Source organism: Cupressus sempervirens, chromosome 6 (assembly GCF_028749045.1).
Source record: "Cupressus sempervirens isolate cs-2001-9-10 chromosome 6, ASM2874904v1, whole genome shotgun sequence".
NCBI lineage: Eukaryota > Viridiplantae > Streptophyta > Pinopsida > Cupressales > Cupressaceae > Cupressus > Cupressus sempervirens.
Window position 1 is genome coordinate 207,548,680 of NC_143123.1, and position 26,513 is coordinate 207,575,192.

The following is a 26,513-nucleotide window of genomic DNA, read 5'->3' on the forward strand; positions in this document are numbered from 1 at the left end:
TAAAACCAAAGTATGTATCACTTGCTTCAACAAATTTGTAGATATTCATTATGTAAATATCCAAGTAGGATCTATATATACAATAGCGGATGGTACCGTCAAGACAACAAATAGGCTCTATAAAAAACTTAATAGCCAGCTGGAAATTTGTTTGGAAGACAACTCAATGGTTTCTCTCTTAGATGATGGCTTGTCAATTCCGAAACATCAATTTACTTTCATCCCTCTTGATCAAATTGTGTATGTGACCAATGATTTCCTTTTTGATGTTATCAGCATAGTTGTTTATGTGGATCCATGTACCACAATAAGGAGGTTTGATGAGATAGAAGTTCTTGGAAGAAGTGTCCAATTGATGGATATGTCTTCATCTACTATAAATGTAACTTTATGGGGACCAACCACTCAAAAAGAGGGGTCACAACACCAAGAAATGTACCATTTACACAATGTTGTTGTTCTTGCAATTAAAACTAGAAAAGCCACTGAATATAATGGAAAGGTCATAAACACTTTGGCTAGTACTCAACTCTTCATAAACCTAGACATAGAAGAGGCAACAAAATTGAGGTTATGATTTGATGATGATGGGAAGGATATTTCAACATCATCAACACACGCTATAGATGTGCCTCTACAAATTCCAAGTAAAACAATTGTTGAGATTGAGGGAAAACCCATGAATGTCTCCTAACCTTTTTAGTACATTATAGAAACAACAATTCAATTCATTAAAATGAATTCAGTTTACTATCCATCTCGCCCCCTTCGCTTGGATGGAAAACAATGTAAGAAAATATTTGTTAGAAATTTTGATGAAACATGGACTTGTACAAAGTGCAAAGACACATTTGCATATTGTATTTACAGGTACATACTTCAACTAAAGCTAGTAGATCATACAGGCACACTCTGGGCTGTTGCTTTTGATGAACTTGCAACCTACCTTCTAGGTATGTTAGCCCATGAATTATACATGCTCCAATTTAATCATGATGCAAAGATTGATGCTAATACGATAATCACACAAGGATGTTTCAAATAGTTCTTCTTCACTATCTTAGTTCTATATGACTCAAGTGCTGCTTAGGGTCGTTTGAAGTCAACAATCACCAAAGTTGACACTCTAAAGTTTGAAGAAGAAAATGCTTCCTTGATCAATTAAATCGATGATATGGAAGGCAAGAGTGCTTAAATATATCTTTATTGCTTCTTCTCTAATAAAACAAGTACATAATTGTACTCCCAATATTGATGTTATGTATCAACATATTAAAACTATGATATATTTGGTGAATTTAAATGTTTATGATTATATTTAGTACCCCCCAACATTCATGCTATGTGTGAACATATGAAACTAACATATATTTGGTAAATTTAAAAGTTTATGATTGCATTAAGTTAAGTCCATTATAAGGGAATAAATGTTAGTGAATGATTACCTCTACAATAATTTTTTTGAAGTTAGCAATCTTTTTGTATCCTTAGCCAATAAAAATATTGGTGGTCGATTTCAAATGTTTATGATTGTATTTAGTTCAATCCAATGATATCTTTAGCAACAACTTATTTCGTTATGATATACTTTTTGTGAATTAAATATTTGGTGTTTGAATCTAAAAATGATGCTTCTACTACCTTGCAACATCCACTGTTTACAATACATATTTGAAAATGTTAATGCTTTTTTTTTTTACATTAATATTATTCACATCTTATTTCGAGAAGTATTTTCAATATAATATTTATCGTGAAGTGTCTAACGTTGTTTGTAGATAATGAGCTCCTCCTCTTGAAATTGTGAGACACTACTCTTAGCAATTGAAAATAAAAAGAATTAGTGTCATAAAAGAGATCACAAGTACTATGCTCACCATAGAGAAGAAATCAGTATTCATTGTCATATGTGATGCAAAATAAAAAAGAAAACATGTGGCATAGATCTAGGAATGAATACTCAGATGCCAACTATTAATTCAGGCAATCTTGTACCCCAAAGTGATATAGACTTTGCAATAGCTTCTAAAAACTTTTGCACTGGGATAGATGCATTAGCAAACACGCAAATGTGTGAAGTGTGTAGTGAATGTTACCTTAGCATGCACACCTCTTCAGCAGATTGTGTTTTAATTTGCACTAGATGTTCTCATAAAAAAGGGAGACATCACTTTGCAACATCTAATAATATGAATCCAAGAAAACAACCAAATGAATTAAAAAATCTAACCCAAGTTGAAGAGATGATCATAGCACAGGTAAATCCAATAGTGCAAGTAACCCGTGCTCGTGGTGGGCAATACAAATATTATGGTCATACAATTAGCTTTGAACAAGACATTAGATCAATAGTGAAGTACCTCCCACACAAAATTTTGGATTTGGATGTCTTAATAGTTTGAAGACTCTAGACCCATGGAACTTACTATGATTGCTATGTAAGTAAGTGTTGTGTTTGGGTTGCATTAAAATAAAAGATTGAATATGATCCATACTATAAGGATGTTATAATATTTGATGAATGTCTACAACAACTCCTAAATACAAGTATAGACATTTCAAGCATGCTTCATTTTATTGATGTAGACAATGAACATGAGCTCTCAACTGAATTCACATATCCATGTGGTGAGGATGAAAATGAAAATGACATAACATACTCATCATCATTTATGGCTAACTTACCAAATAGACGACATCGGATAGATATCATCAAAGAAATAATGCAAACTTCGGATGCAAATGATGCTCTTATTTGGTGGCCAAAGCTTGATCCTTCTCCAATAAATGAATACAATACTGAAGGACTGTTGGATATGGCTTTTCCCACACTTTTCCCAAATGGTGTTGTATTACCAATGCAACCTCACTATCAACAAGTTAAGATGCATGAATATGTGTTGCACTTAATGAGATACCATGATAGTACGTTTGGAAGCCACCTAAGGTTCTACTATTTTTTACTAAATCTAATGATGCAACATTGAACTCAAGGAATCTCTTCTATGTTTGTCAAGAAAAACCTAGAGGACTCCATCCCAACCACCACTGAAAACCTTTGTTTGCACATACAACAGATGCACTTTAGATCTTCCTTGAGGGGAATGCATGTGTATTGGAGTAAACATTGTGGTGAACTTACAAATATGATCAACCATCTATAGGAACCCCTACTCTTTTCTTCACATTTAGTGTCGTAGATACTAAATGGCCTAAATTACAATGAATTTTTTGAAATGGCCTTCCATCAATGCTTTGAACCAACAAAGAATGCACAAACAACATTATTAATAACCCACATATGACTTCTGTATTCTTGCATGAAAGGTTCACAATATTTCATGAAGAAGTAATAGAAAAACTCTTTCATGTGACAGATTATTGGTATAGATATGAATGGAAACATCGAGGACCATGACATATACATGGATTCATTTAGATTCGTGGAGCACCTGACATGGACAAACTTGACTAGCACAATCATGAGGAGGTAGAACAAGCGAGGTCATTCTTTGACAAATATGTGAGTGCATGGAATCCTCACATTCTATCTTGTAGAAACAACACACAACATCAGTCATTACAAGAAGATCCTTTCTTGTTGGAAACAAATACTATCTTCTCTAGAGATATGTGTGTTGACTATGAGGAATTGATCAACCATGTTCAACGACACACACAATGTACTGAAGCAACGTGCTTATAGAAATGAGGTAATATTTTAAAGTGTCACTATAAATCCCCTTGGTTAGAAAGTGTTAATTCATCCTTGGTTTGTGATGAGTCTAGAAAAAAATGTATGCTCCAACTCGGAATGATGATAGGTTGAGTATACATAACCCATATATGATTTCAATATGGAGGGCCAATATGGATTTCCAACCAGTTGTATCAAAGTTGCTTGTTCTTAAATATATAGAAAAATATGCATCAAAGGTAGAAACAAAATCATAGAGTTGTATTGATATGCTAATGCGCATATGCAAGAAATAAGTGGGTGAAGACCATCCACTATCAGCATATCATAGATTTATGTCCGAGATTATTGCAGATCATGATATATTAGAGTGCAAGAGATGTGCCATATGCTACAAAAGCTACCACTCATTGTTAGTAGTTGCTCTTTTATAACACTAAATGTTGGACATAAAGTTTTGCATCAAATTAACAAAAATCCAAGTGATACTACATTACTAGTGAGTTATCTACACTCCTACATAGAATGACCCACTAAGATGGAACTAATGTCATTGATTAAAATTGTTGGATCATTCTTGTTTTTGTCTACTTGCAAAGGGTGCAAGTGGAAGGTTAGAAAACAAAAGGCAATTGTGAATGTTTTTGCTCATTTCTATATTACCCTTGACGAGGAATCTGAATAGTTCGAGACATTTTGTTGGAGTGAGCTACTTTTTTACAAGCATTATCATAGCATCATTATAGATATTAGTCTCACTAAAGATGACACTATTAGAAATTGAAAACAAATGAAATTAAATAACTACCATGTCTGGTATGTGGACTGCCAGATAGTTACAGAGCCTGACCATGAAGAGGATTTAAATGATACAAGTGAGGTGGATCCAAGAAATACAAGTGCCCTGTATGAATGGGAGTTGTTATCATAGATGGGAGTTACTAGTGGTGAGAACTTGAATGCCCTTGAAATACTTGGTCAACATGAATTTGATAATATCAACAATTGGGATGAATGTTCTATACCTCCCCATTTGCACAACACTACAAAGAATCTCATAAGTACAAACAAGACATCCTAGATGGATCACCACTCCATATTACCAGAGTGTGCTCCACTACATCCATTATCTCCCAAACAAGAACTAGCACTTGCAACTATAAGAGAGCATTATAATAATAGTTCCTCAAAACAACCCCTCTACATGATCATACAAGGAACGATGAGCACAGGAAAATCATACTTGATAAATTGCATCAAACATGCACTTTGGGTTTTAACATCTAAAAATAATAGTCCACTCCTTACTGTTACACCTACAGGAGTTGCAACATTCAACACACATGCCTCAACCATACATGTTACCCTTAGAATACCAATAAGAGAAATGTACCCACTACGTGGACAATCACTACTAGTCTTTCAAGAAGAGATGAGACATGTGAAATACCTCCTTATTGATGAATTTAGCTTCGTAGGGCCAAAATTGCTTTTGAAAATAGATAGTAGATATTGTGAGGCTTTCCCCCATCAACAAAAAAATGCTTCAATATTACATCTATAATTCTTGTTGGTGACTTAGCACAACTACCCCCTGTCATGGATAAACCAATATATGCATCACACTCAAATGCCAAATACCTTTGGGATAAATTTATAAAGGTTATCACATTGACAACCATATTTCGCCAACAAGGTGACACTCAAGCTCAAGTAGACTTTCATTGCATGTTGTAAAACATGCAAAATGCAGATTCGACTGAACAAGATTGAGAATTACTTATGCAACATACAAATAAAACAACATCTGTTTCTGAACAAAGAGCATTTGATCAGTCAATGCACCTTTACCCTACAAATAATTTAGTCAAGATACACAACCGAAAAATGCTTAAATTACTCAATCTTCCTGTTGCACTTAGTATTGTAGTAAATACACACTTACAACCAAACCTTGATAGTGACGTCGATCAAATTCCAAAAGAACTATTGCTATGTAAAGGCCAACGAACAATGTTAACGACAAACCTTTGGATTCAAATGGGCCTTGTAAATGGATCACTTGGGGAGCTGGTAGATATTGTGTGCACACCTGGTTGTAAGCCCCCTGACTTACCTCTATATGTGGTTGTTAGATTTGATAATTATAATGACCCACCTTGGGACCAAGGTGACCCAAATGGTTTACCTATAACACCTATAACCTTAGGTAATTATAGACAAATCCCATCTATGCCATTAGCACTCACCATACACAAATCCCAAGGATTGACACTTCAACAAACAATAATTGATATTGGTACAACATAATGACAAGGTTTGACTTTTACAACTCTATCAAGAGTTAAACCACTTGACAACCTGCGTATAGAGCCACCATTCTCCTTTGGTCAATATGCAAGAATGAAAGATAATCCATATACCATTATCAAAAAAAAGGAAGAGTCTCAATTGCAACAATTCTCCCTATAGAGTGGATAGGTAACAAATATAGTATTTTCCTCTAATTTATATGACTGTGTGTATTTACTTCATCAATTTTTTAATTGGCTACATTTATGCATTTCAATATCATCATCTGCTAATGTAACAAGTTGTTGTGTTATAGGTACGGTGAAAAGATGCCATATATTGTTACTTGTATCCCCTACTCATAACTCACTTTGTAATTTCAAATATTGTAGTTTATTTATGTGATTTGTTAAGACCTCCAAAGGAGGCACACTGGCCCTATTTTCAATTGCACCACGAAGACTAAGGAGACACATTGGTTGTGTCAGATGGGAAAACATGTCATCTTTGGATAGGTCACTAGTGGCATATGCTACTCTAGTGGATGCACCTCCAAGTCCTTTGCTATCAATAATTGCAAGAACACCACAATTCTCTAGCCTCCATGTGTATTACACTCTCGACATCTATTATGTTTATGTATGATGAAATTGAATAATAAATGTGTTCTTTGTGGAGAAACTATTGGTATCATTTTTTGGCTACAAAACTTTAAATACATATATGTTACTTGTATCCCCTAATCATAACTCACTTTGTAATTACAAATATTGTAGTTTATTTATTTTATTTTTTTAATGTTGTACTTTAATATTTTATCTTCACATGTACATTTTCGATTATGCTCATGTCTAAGAATATAGTTGATAAAAAAAAAAATGAATGTCAAAGTCAAAGAAGTGATCTTTATGTGATGTTTATACACATACAATCATTCATCATAATTTTTAATTAATAAAAAATAAATAAAATAATTGGATTCTAATTTATTTTGATTTGTAAGATATTAAACAAACGCTCATGAACATGCAAAATTTGAAAGAAAGTAACTAATTCCTTTCTTGGATTTTTAAGTTTTTTTGTCTTCAATAGTTCTTATAAGAATATATTTGTATGGAAGTAGATCTCTTAAATTTAATTGTTAGTTATGTCGTTGTAACAACTTTCAATCTGTTTTGTTGTTGTTTATATTCCTTTTCTGTCTTATTATATGTTTGGCAAACTTGTTTATATACCTTTTCTGTCCTATTATATGTTAGGCATCTTATATAGACTACCATCTTTTCTCGCAATCGGGTGCAAGCATATGTACAAATATGTTGGGTACATTCGAGTCGTGCAGTTGGTATGGAATACTGCGCCATGACATATATGACTAGATAGCCGAGGCTCTGCGAAAATGGCGATGGCGGCGCCGCTGCAAGTGCGTGTGCGAAATCGCAAGATGTAAATTTTGAAATTGATTAAAATAATGACTGGTTATATTTTACCATCAACGAATTCCTCTATAATATGCGCCATTGCTTCGACTCCTTGCCGTCCAAACCCTCAAATTGGCGTTAGGGTTTCGAGGCGCTAGGGTTTTCTCGTTTGGTAAATGGAAAGCTTCAAATGGCAGGGATTTGCAGAAATGGCGATGTCGGCGCCGCTGGATCGCGTGTGGGAAATTGGGAGCGATTTCTGCGGAATGAAGAAATGGTACCCTGCGCTCCTCCTCTGCGAAAGAGTCGAAGGGACGCCCGAACAGGGTCCCGGCTGCGTGCGCGACATTTGCAGGGCGTGTTCATCGCCCTCCGGAGAGGAAATTCTGAGGGCCAAGGAAAAGCTCATTTCCATGGACTCTATTAACTATTCCTACACGTACGCTGTGATCGATATCAACATCGAGGGTTTCAAAGGTTATCAGGCTACATTTCAGGTAACGGAGAGCAAAGAGGGATCTTGTGCCGTGAAATGGAATTTCGAAATTGAACCCGTTCCTGGCTGTTCCGAAGCGGAATTTGTTAGCAAGTGGAGCTCTGGTTTGGCATCCATCCTCACCACACTCGAGCAATTTGCTTCTTCCCTGTAACTAAGTCTGCACCAAATGGGATGAAATCAATCATATGTTGTTGTTTGCACTTACTCATTATTGTTGACAGTTCAGATCTTAGGTACGTCTGCTTGTGTGTTATCTTTACGCCGAATTACGCCGAACAATTTCGATTCGTTTTTGCGACGGTCCACGCTGTATGTTAAGACTTGCAAGACGATGAGATCAATCTGAATCGTCTGCCGGTTTTTTTCCATTTTTTCATGGTTTAACCGGGCTGTTGAAAATAATAAGAGGCTACTGGTCTGGGGAAATGGCCAGCGTCCACCTTCCAATGGACGGTGATGGTGATGGGCAGCGAGCAGGTTAGAAAAGGCTGCTTCTGCCACGATATTGGATTTAGCTTCTTTGTGTTTTCGTTCTCTTCCTAAATGTTTAGGTTACATTAGAAGTAAATCCTTCCTTTTTCCTTGTAGCTACAAGGTTGATGAAATTCTTTTATAAAATTTACTCTCTGTTTTGATATATGTTTACACTGTATATTTTTTTATTGAAAGTTTCACCCTTCTTGCTCTAATTGTAGCCTTTTGTTTTCATGAAGAGGTTTGGGGTTTTCTTTGAAATGATATTTCTCACATTTGCGATATCTCGGTCTTTCTATTTCCGGTATTGATTGTAAAGAATCCTAATTCCTGCCACGTCTAACACTAGATTTTTGCATTTGGCCTCTTAAGGTCCAAACTTTTCAATACAACACTGGACCATTATGTGAAGAATCTTACCTAAACTTTTTTTTAGAGGTAAAAGTATATTGAACTTTGTGAATTTCGAATTTTCATGGACATCTTTGTTAAAATCCCAGATCAATTTCTTTAGAATGGGCTGTCCTTTTACCAATGACTTGCCAATCATGTACTTTATTGATCCCTTGAAATTCTGTTTTACAAATTGGAAGATAAATTTACTTATTGTACTTTAGTAAGGGATTTATTAGGTCTAAATAATTAGAAAAGACCTTTCAAAGAGCTGCTAACGTATCTCAGGCAACACTAGCTGCTGACATTTAAGAAGGAACTATGGCTTCATGCATTATAGAATATACTCTCAAGTTATAATCATTAGGGATAAAATTTTGTGTCTGTAATATAATGGAGGGAAATTTTTGCAGCATTTTAATTGATGGTGGTTTTTCTTTGAATGAAAATACAGTTGAATTAATTTGTAAATATGCCCTCCCTCACTGAAGATCTTGTAGAATAGAAAATTGTGTAAACAGATGAAGAAACCACACGTATTGAATTTTATTACAAGATTCGGTATAGCCTCTAATATGGGACGTATTTCCATTTCTCTGGACACCATGGTGCAGACAATTCCTCATCATTTTGCAAGCCTCTTTGCATTTGATCTCAAGTGTGCTAAATCTAGACATCACTTTTATCGTGCTTTCCAAAGGCCAGGGTAAATATTACTTTCCTTATTATTGCATAAGTCGGCATATGTATTAACAGACAAACACCACTTAATTTCTTAAACAACTATCTAGGAATTAAAGGCCTCGTCTATTGGGCATATGTTTCATTCCTGCTCATCATATTATGTGACAATTACAACTTGCACCTTTTTCTTCTTATTCTTAATAGTTGCAAACATTGGTTTTAGATTTACCTTTTGAGTTGATTCCTTGATTGGATAGGTATTGCACGAGCACAAGAATCTCTGTGTTTTAGTAGTACTAAAAAAATGTTTTGTAACCATAATTGAGTTTACGCAGCAGTGGCTTTTCTTTTTACTTATTTAATTTAATCTTGATGTTTAGGATGGACGCACTCTTTCTATATTTTTCTTTCGCGACCTCTACAAATGTTGAGATCAACCATATATGGATGACTATATAGTAATATACCAAATTGATTAATGTTGAATGACATACCAAGAAATTGTAATTACCATTTGAGTGGAGATAGCACATTGTAAACCTAGAAATCTATTGCTCACAATCTCGTCAATAGCTATTTAACCTACACATTTTGGTGCTTTTTCATCTATGATTTTGAATTGATGGGAACTCGGAGCTTGTTAAAAGAAAAGATTGTGGGGACAAACATGAAGTGTAGATTTCCTCAGAAATGTAGGGAGAAAACATGCAGGGTCAATTTTAAAGTGAACCGTGAGACGTACAAATGCACAGTATCTTATGTAGGCAAACTCCAATTCAGAGCTCTCCATTGAAAGTCTTTATACAAATAATTTAACTTTTAAGCAGTAGTATCATTCGATTGGATGTCTCTTGAAGAAGTTTCTATACAAACAATTTAACTTGTAAGCAGTAGTATCATTCGATTGGACGTCTCTTGATTCACATTACTATATCAACATTGTAGTGGGACTTTTCCCCTTTGGAAGGAAGCCATGTTTTGCATGATTTGAAATTTTGAGAATTTTGAGAATTGGTTTCTCTAGTAACTTAATGAATTCAACATCTTTTCTTAACATTACAATGCTAGCTTGTCTTGTATTCTTTTGTTCTCTGACATTGTTGGCCTTGGGCTCATTAATTTTCACACTTTCAAGCACCATCGATTATTTCACTAATGAGACATCTAATATGGATTGTACTTCCAATTTCACATAGTAGAGAATCAAAAGGATTAAGCTCTAAGGCAAATTTGGCATATCGTGTTGAAGCTATCTTAGCTCTCAGCATTAGAGGTGAGCGAGGGTAGAAGGGCTAAGAGGACAAATAAATTGAGAAAACCCGTTGGTAAATCACAAGAGTTCTTGTATGTTTCTATTCCTTCAAATATTAACTTTTTCAATCTCATTTATTTTCTTCCCATAAATCACACTTACTGTTTCTTGATTCCCTTCTTGGAAGGGATAGTTCGGAGTGCAAACACTCTCCCAAAGTAGATAGTATAGATTCTCTTCATTTACTGAGCTCAATAGATGCACTATTTTTTTTTAATATCATTAAATTGGTTCAAGATTAAATTGCATATTTAGCAATATGAGGACTCTGAACTATTTAATGTACCATAGTATAGATTCTCTTCACTTACTGAGCTCAATCGATGCACCATTTTTTTTAATATCATTAAGTTGGTTCAAGATTAAATTGCATATTTAGCAATATGAGGAGTCTGAAGTATTTAATGTACCTCAAACTAAGGTAGTATAATTGTTAAAAATTAATGTGTAATAAGTAACTACTGCTCTCTTTTTTTGTGATGTTGAAGATAGAATAAAATCAAAATCTTTGTTAAAAAAGATAAAGATTCTATTATAAATTTATTATAAGAATATGGAATAACATTATACACATTTATGAGAAGTATGAACTATTCAATGTACCTCAAATTAAGGTAGTATAATAGTTAAAGTGTAATAAGTGACTACTGCTCTTTTCTTGTGATGTTGAAGATAGAATAAAATCAAAAACTTTGTTTAAAATATATATATATATATATATATATATATATATTATGAATTTATTATGAAAATGCGGAATAATATTACACACATTAAAGATAGATTTTGTAGGCAATTTCTATAGATTTAAATTTGTAACTTAAAATATGACAGTGGCAGAGGATGTTCACAACCAAAATCTGCAATAAGGAATTTGATTCAATAAGATGATATATTTGTACTCGGCCCATTTATGCTATATGTAAACACTTCAATAGTAAGTCAAGTCTGATGAATGTGTGGTTGCTAATATCGATTGCACCTTTCTTGTTGTGGATGCATATCTTCCTCTTGACATGTCTGCTCTGTTGATCTGGTTGCTATACGTAAATTAAGGGTTTTGGATAATTCTGAGACACAAGAAAAAGTTCATGGAAAGTACTTGGGTATGAAATAGGCAAATAAATTTTCAACAAAGAACTTGACTATGAATAAATTTTCAGATCCTTAAAATTCAGAACTGATACCCATCGGAATACCAATTTGTTAAAAACTCTACTGAATTGATTCATTATCGTCTTCAGGGGAAAAAATCTCTGGTTTTGTTGGATGATCTTTGGACTCTGCCTTCAGAAGCTAATCTGTTTGATAATCTTGGCCAGTCGACTGATAAAGATCACAAATTTGTGGTTAACACAAGAGATCTTTAGAGGAAAAAATATATTGTTGTGTTGGATGATCTTTGGACTCTATCTACAGAAGCTAATCTATTTGATAAAATATTTTAGACAGAAGCATAACTCCTTTTAAGGGCTTCATCTCTGCCCCATGAGCTAGCAGATTTCAACTATGACCATGGTGCAATTGTAGACATCCCACTTGGATTAGCAAAAGTATGTCTGAAGAAGTAATATTTATTTGTGTATCTATTTTTATTTATATGTTCTAAGAATTCAATAGCATTTAGCATTTTAAATTTCGTCTAATTTTCTAACCATTATGTTAGGGCACTGTAGGATATAAAACAATGGAGAAGGAAGGTGTAGATAAAGGAAGCGGAGTTGAAGAGGAGAGAGCGGGGTCATTCTAGATTTGATGCTTTAAAATGGTGTATAGTGTCTAAAGTCTGAGATTGTTGAAGGCTCCAAATTCTTTTGATTTTGGAAGTGCCTATTATCATTTTTATATGGGCACAGCAATGCAAAAGTTAACAAAATTAGGTTATTTGTGTTGGAGTTTGATAGATGTATAAATTTGTGCTATAATGCAATCAACGATTTCCTATCCCAATCTATTTTGTGGATACCTATATTGTGTAGTAAACCCCAAAAGAAAATATGAGAGGGATTAAGCTACTATATTCATCCTATCTATTCTAAACATCCTTCATAAGCTTATACTATATTCATCCTACTGATTCTGAACAACTCTACCAATAGATCCCTCATGAGCATCACCTAGATCCAATGAGTGCTAAGTGTTACATTTATTCTTGTGAGAGATGGATTCATGTTGAATCATTGCTCATGAAACATGGGTCAATGAGTTTGACTCAAATCACACAGTTAAATCTCGATAGCAATATCACAATTTGACTTATTGCTCTGAACAACTCCACCACTCCACCATTGCTGCTCACATCTATCCCCCACACATCTATATCACTGAACTTAATGCAATTTTAGATGAACCCATCAAACATTACTTCAGTGTACCTATCGCACCTTTCGGTACGATTGCTAGTAATGTAACTTACAGGAAAACATAAAAAGGGATCTGCATTTGGTTTTTGTAGGTGTAATCCATTAAATAAATATCTTTGTACACCAAATCTTTTCATTTATTCTGAGTGGAAGTATACTTTCCTTTTATCAAGAAAGGAAAAGGAAAAGGTCTTTTTATAGGATATGGTATTGTATATATGTTCTACACTTCATGAAATTTGAACTTGTGACTTTCTTTTCAAAAATACAAGTTCTCCACTATTAGGCTAACAATTTGATATTTAGTGATGACTATTATTTTTCATCTTAGGTTTTTGTGACCTTCCAATTGCATTCTTTATTGATTTTCATTGCATATTTCTTCTAGCAATGACTCGTCTTTGTAACTATTCTTCTCAATTTGAATTCTCCTCTAGGATGAAAAAATATCATGACGTGGATCATGGCTCTAAACGCCTCTTATAATACTTGGTTTTCTCCATTTATCCTCTTCAATGTGCTCTTGAAGAATATTATGAGTTAAATGTGGTTCACATGGAGCTCTGGAACAAGCTCTTGATATAACAACATAATAATGGTTGATGCTCACTGAGTTGAGGCCTAGATTTATCTTGGGGTAATCTAGGTGAAATTTATATGTAGTTGGTTATTTTAAATGTAAGATTTAAGTTGACATTTTTTTAAATTAGAAATTGAATAATTTTTTTTACGTTGGATGTTTATGTTATAATAAAATGAAACATTTCTAATATTTATGACATTAAAAAGTAATTTAAAATATAGTCATTTAATCTACATTTATCAATTTATATCATCTTCAAAATTTTAATGTATTTTTTAATAAATGTTAGAAATTTGAAAAGTCTTGCTTTTAGTAGCTTAATAATATTGAAAAGTGGGTCTTGTATTTCATTATCACTCAATTTTTCTTTTCTATTAAGATAATTTAGCAAAGATTACATTAAAGCTTAAGATAGCCAGTCATGGCAAATATCACTACCTAAGTAGCATAATTACCCCCGATGATATCTACAATTACAAAAATTATCACTCAATAATATTTAAAGATATTGAAATTTTATAATTTGCATTTTACTTTATACATATTTTTTACTTGGCATTTTACATCATATTTGAGTATTAATCATCAAGATAAACATTAATGGAAAAATATTTGTCTAGTCAAATTTATAAGCTTTCAAATTTAGTACATTTGAGATCATTTTTGCACATTCTTGTTGAAAATAAAAATGGAAAAGTAAGTTCCACGGGCCATATAATTTGAAACAAATTATATATTTAGAAACTAGACTCCAATTCAAACACTTTCAAAAAGACATTTTGTTTTTTTAAGCTAATAAGCTTATATGTGGGAGCTTTGCTCCTGGATTTTACAAATTTTCAATGGAAAATTATCAACCCTTCTTGCTGATAATTGCTTCCTACAATAGAAAACAACAACTTTTCATTTTGGAAAGTTACATTTTTTGTCCATTTTATATTCTTTGATACGTTTATTCATAATGAACTTTACCTTGCTCACTTTCTAATTATCATGCATGCTCTATATTTCTAATTTTGTCTCCAATTTCTATTTGGAAGCCAAAGATTTCTACAATTTTGTCTTTTTCCCCCCTTTTTTGGTTTAATCATAGAATTTTATTTGAAAAGGATTTTTAAGTTTGTCATATGCTTACCTTGACATGCTCATTTTATTACCATTAACTTTTTGTATCTATTCTTTGAATGTGCACAAACTTCTTATTACCAATGTCATGATAGCTATCATGTTTCTTGATGATGTGTAAGTATTTTGGGGGCTTTAGAGTTCCAATGGTTTGAATAATAGGGTTTGAAAGGGTTTTAAGATTAGTTTTTAAATTTTTGTGCTTAACCTTCATTCCATTGTAAACATCTGCATAAAGTATTTTTCCTATGTCCAACATAAATTACAACAATGCATGTTATGCAAAAATTGGAGGCATCAAAATAGAGGAGATTAATAAGCTTGACGTGTAGTTTCTCTTCAATGTGAAGAACATAGTAGGACCTGCAATAAAGATGAAATAAATTACTACAAGGTGTTACATTTAGCATTCATAAACTCTTTAGATCTAACTTAATTTGATAATTGAAAGTTGAAAACACACATATATTATTGGAAATATTCAAGACTATGCTAAGTTACTGAGGGGGGGGGCGGGGGGAGGGGGGCGGGTGTGGGTGGGTGTGAATTAGTAACTTCAAAAACTTTAACAATTACAGATCTTAAATTTAATAATCCAATTGTCATTTAGTTCATCATATCTGATTGCATGCATGAGAAACTGAAAACATAAAAGCATCCATAACACTTGAACACATAGATTTGGTGACCTAGAAACCTTCCAAATAGAAAGTAAAACTAGGGCAAAGATGATACCCACAAACTTCAATACTGCAGAACAAAGTTGGCCGGTTAAGGCTTACATTGATCTCTTTTGATGATATGCCCTGTTAGGAGCAATTAGAAGTGCTAGGTCCACCTTGTTAGAGGTTTTCCAAACATACAATGAAGTATGCACTCGGTAAAGAGATTTTATGAATAACTATTAAGTTTGTCGTGTTAAAGGATTTTGACTGGTTCACCTGTTAGGATGAAGCAGTAGATCTCTAATCTAAAACTAAATTTGTTGAATGAGATTCCTTGAATGTATTGATCACCTTTCTGTGATGGATATGTCTCTGCTACTCCTTATGCTGATATGGCCTTTATAATTTGCTCTTCTTCTACTGTATTACTTGCACAATCGCATTCTCATGCATATCCTTTCTCTAATTATATTTTGAAATGATACAACACATTACATATATATACCAATCCAAATTACATAATAATGAAGTCAGCCATCATACAAGTTAACACCAATATTACAAAGTCGGCCCAAATGAAGAATCTCGGGTTCTGAAGACTAACTTGATGAACTTCTGATACATGAAATTCACTGTCATTACTCGACATCGTCATGCATTCGATAGACGTAGAGGCTTGGTCCATATTGATCACTTCAAAGTAGTCCTAAACTTGGTCTGCACTAGTGACTCGGTAGATACTGTGCAACTCAACATAAACTGAACTACTTGTTTACCACCACTGAACTCAGTAAACACTATCACCATAAGCTCGATTAACACTAGCTTTGCATTACATAAACTAAGAACTTGATAGATACTACAATGCTTGGTGACCACTGATATAATTGGTAAACACTATAAATTGTACAATGAACTCGGTAGCCATACAAAATCTGACTAAGTGTGTTGCACTAATAACAAACTTGAGTGATATGTCAACAATCTCCCCCTTTGGCATTAGTGAAAAAAACACTTATCAACCAAAAACTAAATACATTGTATTCATCACCATGTGATACTAGCTCAGTAGAATATACTATTTTTTTTGAGATTTTTAAAAATTGATTTTGTAAGATATACTATACATCATATTTGGAAATTCTCCTCTACTATATACATTCTCCACCATAACATGTTTCTCCCCCATACTATGTTTCTCTCCATATATAGTGTCTCTCCCCCTTTTTGACAATAATGCCAAAGATTTATTTAAAGCTTATTTACATAGACACCAAAATGAGATAAGAAACCATAATGTACCTTGAGAATGAATGCCAAGGTTTTATCCCAATTTTCTTATAGAACCTTGCATGTAGGAATTTCAATTTGTACCTCTAGAGATCTTTCAATCATGTGATCTGCAACAAAGAAGTTATTATCATGGATCAAGGTTTTTGAGTATGCAATATGTTTCTGGATTATATCCATGTTTGGAAGGATCATATTCTAAATGTCAATCAATGTTGATCGAATCCTTGCTTCTTCTCTTAACAATTCTACCTACATATCTAACAAAAATTTGATCTTTTTGTGATGTGCAGAGCTTGAACTAGGGTCAAGTTGCAACTATTGAGGACTGGCTTTTAGATCCTCATCAATTTTGGACAATTTTCCCTTTATTTCCTTTGTAAATTCGGTAACATCACATAACTTCCCAAAAAGTGATGTCGCGTTAGAACAGGATGTCTCAAGATTGACCAAAATTGATGAAAGCTCAACTTGATGAATGACAATTTGTTGAACAATGTGCTCCAACACTTTATTATTAAATTTCTTTTCAGCCTTTTCAATTAGCTTGTCCTGACCATCTGTGTCCTCATTGAATTTTTGGACTGCATCTGCTAATTGAAATAAAATAGGTTGAGAAGAATCAAACTCAACTCCTATTGCCTCTACTAAAATGTTCTTGGTATCATCTATAATCTTATACTCTTTATCTCTTTCCTCTCTTAATCTTTGTTGTTTTGCCTTTTTCTGAAGAATTTCACCAAATATCTACATTTGGTCTAGAGTAAGATTATAGATATCCCAATCTGGGAATACTATCTCCTCATCTAAATCAATATCATCCACTATCTCCTTTCCTTTTCCCAAAAATTTTGTACTCAGTTGAGCCTTAGGTTCAATTGTCCTTGTACTTAATGCCTTTGTATCAGAAATGGATACAATAGTAGATATGCTTGGACTTGTAGTAAAGACTGATATTGAGCTCATTGATGGTATACTCATAGGAATACTTGAAGAATCCAAAATTGTTGAAGTCAAAATTGTAGAATCCAAAATTGAAGTAGACAAAATTGGAGAGCTTACCGTTGATGTACCCAAAACTGTAGAAGTCAAAATTGGAGAGGTGAAGACTGAAGAACTCAACTTGGTAGCTGAAGAAGTTTATAGCTCAATAGATGAAGTGGAAGTCACTTTTGTCAATGATACACTGCGTTGAGTTGGGGCAAAGAGCGATTGGACATTTGATGTATCTGTAGTAGTCACAACCAAACTTGTTGAAGTTGTCTCTGCGCTTGATGTAGCTAATGGTTTTCCTGGAGAATGAGGAAGTGAGGCAATGACTACCATAACTATTTTGACTGGGTCAATTTCCTCATCATCTTCCTTGTCTTCCTTGCTAGCTTCTTGCTCCTTGAACTCTTGGTAATCAATTGTAACAAACTGAGTTGATTCTTCATCATCTTCTTCATCCTTGTCATCATCATCATTATCATCATCCCTTATTTCAACTGGATGTTCACTTGGCTTGTGAAGATGATAGATGTTTTTCCATGTATTTGCAGCATTCCTCACAACATATTCAATATCTTTCATCAAAATTAAACAATTATTGAATTTTAAAGTCATCTTATCTTCATTCTCCTTTAATGACTTGTTTACCTTAGCATATGTCATGTTCAATAGAAGCTTCCTTAGAGGTTTCCCGTATATATCTCTGACAGTTTGCTTGGTATTTTCCCACCTTGGTTTGATTTTCTCCATCAAGGTACTAGGAATTTGGGAGGCTAACTGGTCAAGTGAGTACTTCCACTTACCTATTTTGTCCATGACCAAGTTTTCAATTTTCTTCTTCTCTGCCTCAGTTTGGGTATCATATTTTAGTGCCTTAAAATTTTTTATACTTGCACCTTCTTGTAGCTCCTTCAATCTATTACTAGAAGGTGGGTGGAGGCCTACTAAATATGACTTCTGCTCCTTCTTTTCTGGCTTTCTTCCTTGACCACCTTGTAAAGACTATAGTGGATGGCTTGGGTGGCTTGGTGATGATCACCTTGCCTTTCTTCTTTAATGGTTCTTCTTCTTCCTTAGATTCCTCCTCATCCTTCGCTTCTTTACTTGGCACATCTTCACCTTTTCTTTCAGTTAACATGAGAGGTGCACTTGATTTTAGTTTGGCGATCCTTCTCTTTCTTTTGTTAGCTGCCTAAGGGGGCTTTATTTATAGCTCTGTTCTTGCCTTGGCTTCATCATAGGTTCTAAAATATGGTGCCTTGGGATCAACTAGTTCATTGATGAGAGCTTCAATGATATCCTTGGTTTCATCAATATTCACCTCATAACCAAGAGGTTTGACCCACACCACTCTAGGCTTGACTGCCTCGATATAAACCTTGTCACTATCCACCATGAAGCACACATCATTCTTGTAATCTTCAACTAACTTCTTAGGGATTTTGAACCCATTGTTCATTTTCTCTTTGAATGCATCAAAGTAGTTGTCCATGATGTTGGCATAGTTTTCGCTCATATCTATAATGTATTCATTTATCTAATAAAAGAGAGGCACATCCTTTCTCCAGACTATTGTGCCTTTAGACAAGAAAATCTTTTGGACATAGAAGAATAGACAGGTCAATAGTGAACCAAATTTGCATGGGTTATTCTTTGATGTCCAGATACTTTCCATATTTTTGTTGAATTGCTTCAACAACAGGTCGTCAAGATCAAAAGCTAAATTTTTTTTCACCACCTTGTAAGCCAAGTCTACAGCTTCACATGACACATTGTTAAGATGGCTTGAACTATATATCTTATGTGCAATGACATGAATTATAAATTTTAGTTCTACATCTGTGAAACTGCTTATCTTCATACCTCTACCATCCTACTCAACTAGGGTTTTCTTTTCCAGTTCTGCCCAAACTAGGGTTTTTGTTGCTTTGGCCTTGGTAAGCATGGGAAGCCCAGTGATTCGATGAATCATCTCAAAATTGGCTTCTCTAACCATATCTAACCATTATGCACCCGGCTAAGAATGAACCTAATCCATTTTATTTGAAATTCTCAAGGCATATAGGGAGTATGAGTTAATCCTTTTGCTTCCAAATGTTGATGCTCAAATTTTAGGGTTTTGTCAACACACAACTGACCTAGGGCATCATCCATCTCCAGAGTACCAATTTTTTGAATTGCACATTTAAAATGAGTGTGAATGTCATTAATAAGAAGTACCTTTGGAGGGATATGAGATTGAGCTCCACTTAGATCTAGGGTTTCTGCAACCGCGGGCTCGAGCTTGAAATCTGATGCTTTCCATTCGACTCCTCAAACCAACATGTCCAGCCCTTTCTTGACCTTATTGTTTCTTGATACCATCTTCACTCAATAGCTTGAGAAAACTTCGAAAAACTTTTGCATAAAATTTTCTCAAGTCACTTGATTGCACTGGAAATTGCTTCTTTGCAATAGCTATAAAAATTCATGGTGAGAAATGAGTTCGTCTTCATGCCTTTTGTTAAAAAAATTTCATTAATGCTCGGTAGGAAGGTAGATGAGTTGACATCATGCTTGACAGGTTGTCGTCCACTATTTTTCTTGGTTCACTCGGTGAAGACTTCTTAACTCGGTAACAACGTGTGTCTTGTTACTCTCGACTTTGCTCGATAGAGTCCATGACCTAACCTTACTCGGTAGAGAAGGTAACTTGGTGATAATTGATACCGATCTTTCTCAGTGATCCCTTTATATGTTATATACAAATTTGAATCTTTGTCACCCTTTTAATTGGAACTATTTTGGATGTCTTCTATGATAGCCCAATTCTAGTTATTCCTTGATAACTTAATTAGAAGGGGTACAGTTGCCCAATTCTTGAGTGACTTGACCATCATTATTTGAACTATTGTCCTCGGTAGACTTAGGAATCCATTGTTGTCTCATCTATTTTTGGATGTTGTCAGCTTTTGGTTTCTTTTCATCTTCAATTCTACCTGTATTCATGCAATTCTTGGCAAGATGACCAAGTTTTGTACAAGTGAAACATCTTTTGGTGGTATCTCTTTTCCTCATATGATGTTTAACACAATTCATACCAATGTCTCCAAATTCTCCATAGTAATGACATCTACACTAGGTATTGTAGTCCCAACCAAATATTGCTTTCACAGTTTGCTCTGTGGGGTTGAATGTCTTGATTTTGCATTCTTATGCCTCATGTCCTTGTTTCTTGCATTTGTGACACTTACCTTCAAATTTTGGTTTCTCTTTGAATTCATTAGCCCTATGACCATGATGTCTGCAATTATAGCATTTTCCATTGAATTTTTCTTTTCCATTACTCCAACATTTGTTTGATGTATGACCTATCGTACCACAGTGATTCCAAGTAGGTCTTTGATTCTTTTGAGCACCTTGTTTGGAGGATTCACCTTCTTCTTTGTATCCAATTCCTACTTTACCCTTTTGTCTATAAAGATTATGCTCATTCAACTGATTCATGTCTACTTGGGATTTCATTATCCTTTCATTGAGTTGCATTTCAGGCTTTAGATCATCCTGCAATCTTTCATTTATTTGTCTTTTAGAATTCAGATCATTCCTCATTTTTTCATTTTCAAATCTTAGGCTCATGATTTCCTCATTTGTATTGGAGAGTTGATCAATAAGGTTTGCTTGCTGAAGGGATTGGTTTTGAATTCCATTGTTCCTTTCATTCATTTCTTCTTTTATCTTGTTTCTCTATTCCAAGACTTCACATAACCTTACTGACTGAATTTCTTGTTCTCTTTTTAGTTTCCTTACTTCTTCTTGCAGGGAACCATTCTTCTCTAGGCGTTCTTTGATTGCATCGTTTGCTTCATCTGAGCTGCTTGAAGGGGAAAAATATCCAGTTCTTTCTTCAGTTTACTGATGATTATTCATCTGGTTTGCAAGTTCCTTCCTTCTTTTCAAGGATTGACAAAGATGCTCCTTTGCTTTCTTGAGTTGGTCAATGGCCATTTCTAGATCTAGCTTTTCATTGTCAATAGCTTTATCAAGTCTAAATATCTCCATAATCCTTGATCTTTACTCAAGCTGTCAAACCTTCTCTTGAGAACCACAAAGCTCTAATACCAATTGTTGGAAATATTCAAGACTATGCTAAGTTACTAAGAGGGGAGAGTTGAATCAGTAACTTCAAAAACTTTAACAATTACATATCTTAATTTCAATAATCCAATTGTCATTTAGTTCATCATATCTAATTATTTGCATGCATGAGAAACTGAAAACATAAAAGCATCCATAACACTTGAGCACATAGATTTGGTGACCCAAAAACCTTCCAAATAGAAAGTAAAACTAGGGTGGGGATGATACTCACAAACTTCAATACTACAGCACAAAGTTGGCCAGTTAAGGCTTACATTGATCACTTCTGATGATATACCCTGTTAGGAGCAATTAGGACTGCTAGGTCCACCTTGTTAGAGGTTTTCCAAACATACAATAAAGTATGCACTCAGTAAAGAGATTTTATGAAAGACTGTTAAGTCTACCTTGTTAAAAGATTTTGACCAGTTCACCTATTAGGATGAAGCAGTAGATCTCTAATCTATAACTAAATTTGTTGAATGAGATTCCTTGAATGTATTGATCACCTTTCTATGATGGATATGTCTCTTTTGCTCCTTATTTTGATATGGCCTTTATAATTTGCTCTTCTTCTATTGCATTACTTGCACAATCACATTCTCATGCATATCCTTTCTCTAATTATATTTTGAAATGATACAACACATTACATACATATACCAATCCAAATTACATAATAACAAAGTTAGCCATCATACAAGTTAACACTAATATTACAAAGTTGGCCCAAATGAAGAATCTCGGATGTTAAAGACTGACTAGGTGAACTTCTAATACATGGCATCCACTGTCATTACTTAGCATTATCATGCATTCGGTAGACATAGAGGCTCGGTCCATACTGATCACTTCAAAGTAGTCCTAAACTCAGTCTGCACCAGTGACTCGGTAGATACTGTGCAACTTAGCATAAACTGAATTACTTGTTTACCATGACTGAACTCAGTAAACACTATCACCATAAGCTCGGTTAGCACTAGCTTCACATTACATGAACTGCAAACTTGGTAGATATTGCAATGCTCAGTAACCACTGATAAACTTGGTGTATACTGAAATGCTCAATTTGAACTGGTGGACTTCTCACTGAATGAATCTACTCGGTGACCATTGATATACTTGGTAAACAATATAAACTATACAATGAACTTGGTAGCCATACAAAATCTGACTAAGTGTGTTGTCATTAATAACAAACTTGACTGATATGTCAACATATATATGGAAAGATCTGACTTTTATTGCATGGACCAAAAAAAAGGGGACTATCCAATCAAAATTGTAGAGTTTATCACAAGAGGAGGACATAGAAAAACTTGTCTTGGATAATCATGAATAAACCATGCTTCATTATTTTCCATGAATCATCATCATATCTCATTCTTTGTTTTGGCTATTTGCTACATAAGTATCACATCATGATATTGCAAGATGATTTTTCCTTCTATTTTTCCACATCCATTTTATTCTTCATGTGAGCAATAAAAAATTCATTATATATAGAGTATTTCATTTCCTCTTTTTATCTACAATTAGGTTGTAAGGATATTGCTTATGCTTTGAAGATATTTCTCAAGAATTGAGATATGTATTAGTTTTGATTTTAGTTCTAATAGAAAGGATGTACTTTTACTATTGAAGATGATTGATGTGTTTTTTAATGACTAAACTTCAAGAGTCATGATATATAATATGATATTGAGCATTCTTTAAACATTTATTTTAGAGAAAATATTTTTTCATTTTAATTCTAAAAGAAAAGACTTCAAAAAAAAAAATGATTTAAAATCTTTTATAATTTATTTTTAAAAAATTGTATAAATAAAAATAAAATTTATATAATATCCATTTTTTCATTTGAAATCAATATAATAAATTACCAATTTAGCAAAATTTAACTTTCACATTGTTTTCATAATTAAGCCGATAGGTTTATATGTGGGAGCTTTGCTCCCAATTTTTGCTAATTTTCACAGGTAAATTGTCAACATCATCGGTAGTTTTATAATTTTTTGCTGACAAATCCTCATCTAAATATTTCTATTTCTAATATTATACTTGTTTCTTTTAATTTTCTCTCATCTTAGAGTTTGCCTATTTTTTCCTTTTGCGTGCCAAACTTTTTAGCTTGACATGTTGAATTCGGGAAACTTTTTGGACCTTTCAAATTGATCATTTGTCCATTTTGATTAAAAGCTTCTACTACTATGGTAATGGCTTGAAGGGTTCAAGTCCCTATGCATTTGTTTCTCTATGTGATGAGTTTTTGAATGCTATATCATAAATTTCAGGTCTTTCTCCTCGAATTTCTTAGTTCTTTTGTCTTCAGTGAGAGTTTACGAAGAGGATGTACAATTCAAATTGAGAAAGAAACATCAAGTGTTTGAACATTGATGCTTGCACTTCTATGTAACTAGACACATTTTACTGTGCGCATCCCCATTACTATTTCTCTCACGTCTCCTGTTGCCAAGTTTCTTAGAAGTCAAAATTAGAGCCTTGTAAAGGGATATTAGATACCATTTTATATTTTTCAATTAGGGTTATAAGTGATGTTTTATTAGAGATTTTAAGTCCTATTGGAGGACCTCTTGAAATTTCATTGGTGATGGTTAGATTTTCTCACTAAAAAAGGGAAAAAAGTTTATATTTTTAGATAAATTGATTGCATATTTCACCATAGATATGGTGTCCATTGTGGTCCATTATAACAAATTATGTTTTTAAGTTTCATAAATTTCTTATCGCTTGCTCTATATATTGTTCAAGTTATATTTGCATTTGGATTTTATATTTTTTTGGGCATCATCTACTTATTTGGGTATTAGAGTGACTGTTGTTAAACTATGCAATGATATTTAACAAAATTATTTTTATTTTCAAATTTTAAGGTTTTTTATTATAGAAATGTTTAAATAGATCTAGAAATCTATAGAAATATTATGTTTCTATCTAGATTTTAGTTTTAAATTTATTATTTAAAAATTACATAGATTTGGAAAGATGATATCTATAATAAATTTAGGAATATTTTACATCTATTTTGATTTTACTTTTAAATTTATTCTAAAACTTTTGTTGGTTAATTCAATTTTTTTAAAAGTAATTATAAATTTTAAATGATTTGCATATGAAATTCAGAAAAGAAAACTAAAATTTGATTACAAATGTTAAATTTGTAATCATTATTCAAATTTTAAGAATATTTTTAGTACTAAAATTTTAAAAATATATAAATAGTATAATTGTTTAAAAAAATAAAATAATTCTTAAGAATGATAAATTGATAAATATTTCTCAAATTTTTAAAAAAAATTTGTGTTAGGAGAAGGATAGAGTTAAACTAATCAATTTTTGAACAAATAGTATTAGGGTTTACTAAGGGTTGATTTAAGGTTGGTGCTAAAATTACATAATACACTAAAATAGTTCTATTTATTTTAAATATCTATATTGATTTTAGTTTTAGATTTATTCTTAGATTTATTGTTGATTAATTCAAAAAATTTAAAAATTATTTATTTATAAATTATAAATGATTTGCATATGAAATTCAAAAAAGAAAACTAAATTTTGATTATAAATGTTAAAATATCAAGAAGTTTTTAAGAATGCTAAATACATAAATATCTCACAATTTAAATAAAATATTTGTGTGAGGAAAGGGATAGTTTTAAACTAATTAATTTTTTAACAAATAGTATTAAAAACATACAACCACTAGTTATTATAGTTACGGCTCTCAAATATAATTGAATTCATAAGTCAATAGTCTATCTAAATTGATTTTGCTGAAATATAAGTTAATTTAATAAAAGTAAAATTTCATCCTTTAATTTATTTTTATTATCAATTTTTATAAATTGATGTATGTTTATCTATTAAAAGAATGTTCTTAAATCTAATAATAAATTTGTATTATAAACATAATTAGCTCTTTATCTATATGTAATATCAAGAGATCTCATTTTTTTAAAATAATGTGAATTTTATTTGATTAAGAAGAATGATCTTATAATTAAAAATAATAATATTCGATATATATATAAAATTTATCTTACATTTTATTGAATATATGAAGTTTCTTTACAAATGATCAAAATTAATAGAAACATTATATTCTAGCTAATAATTAACAAACAACTAATTAAATATGAGAAACATTCCAATATTTACAATAGATTACAAATAGATAACCATTAAATAATAAGAGACAATAATTGAAACTATCTATTATTTCAATATGAATTAATACTAAATACAAATCTCATTACATCAAACTAGGAGAAGTTGATTTTGTTAATTTAAGGTCCACTAAAAAATTATTTATTTAGTGTGCTAAGAATCTTTCATTTTTGAGGGGAAAAAAAAGTAATCATATAAATAGATACTATTTATCTTATAGTTTTTGTGTTATAAACATAGAAATATTAAGCAATACAAAACATATCTCAAACATCACTTTCAATGACTTTTAACACAAGGATGCAAAGCATCTAGTTCTTGTTGTAGTGTATTTTGAATTGAAGCTTAGCGTTAAAAGATAAAATTACTTGTTACAATTTATTTGTTTAGAAGGATTCATTTTCCACCATTGAGATGC

At 32.7% G+C, this 26,513-nt stretch overlaps 1 protein-coding gene and 1 long non-coding RNA gene across 2 annotated transcripts; both read left to right on the plus strand.

Moving 5' to 3' along the window:
• The first annotated feature begins 7,252 nt into the window (after nt 1-7,252).
• Nucleotides 7,253-8,546, plus strand: LOC149551972 (lachrymatory-factor synthase-like). The gene has a single exon (XM_089787461.1). It carries the CDS (start codon nt 7,587-7,589, stop codon nt 8,058-8,060), a length of 474 nt encoding a protein of 157 aa, XP_089643587.1. The 5' UTR covers nt 7,253-7,586; the 3' UTR covers nt 8,061-8,546.
• Nucleotides 8,547-11,917: 3,371 nt separating this feature from the next.
• Nucleotides 11,918-12,716, plus strand: LOC149551973 (uncharacterized). The gene is made up of 2 exons (XR_016353344.1): nt 11,918-12,325; nt 12,449-12,716. It is a non-coding gene; the product is annotated as an uncharacterized LOC149551973 (long non-coding RNA).
• Nucleotides 12,717-26,513: the final 13,797 nt, after the last annotated feature.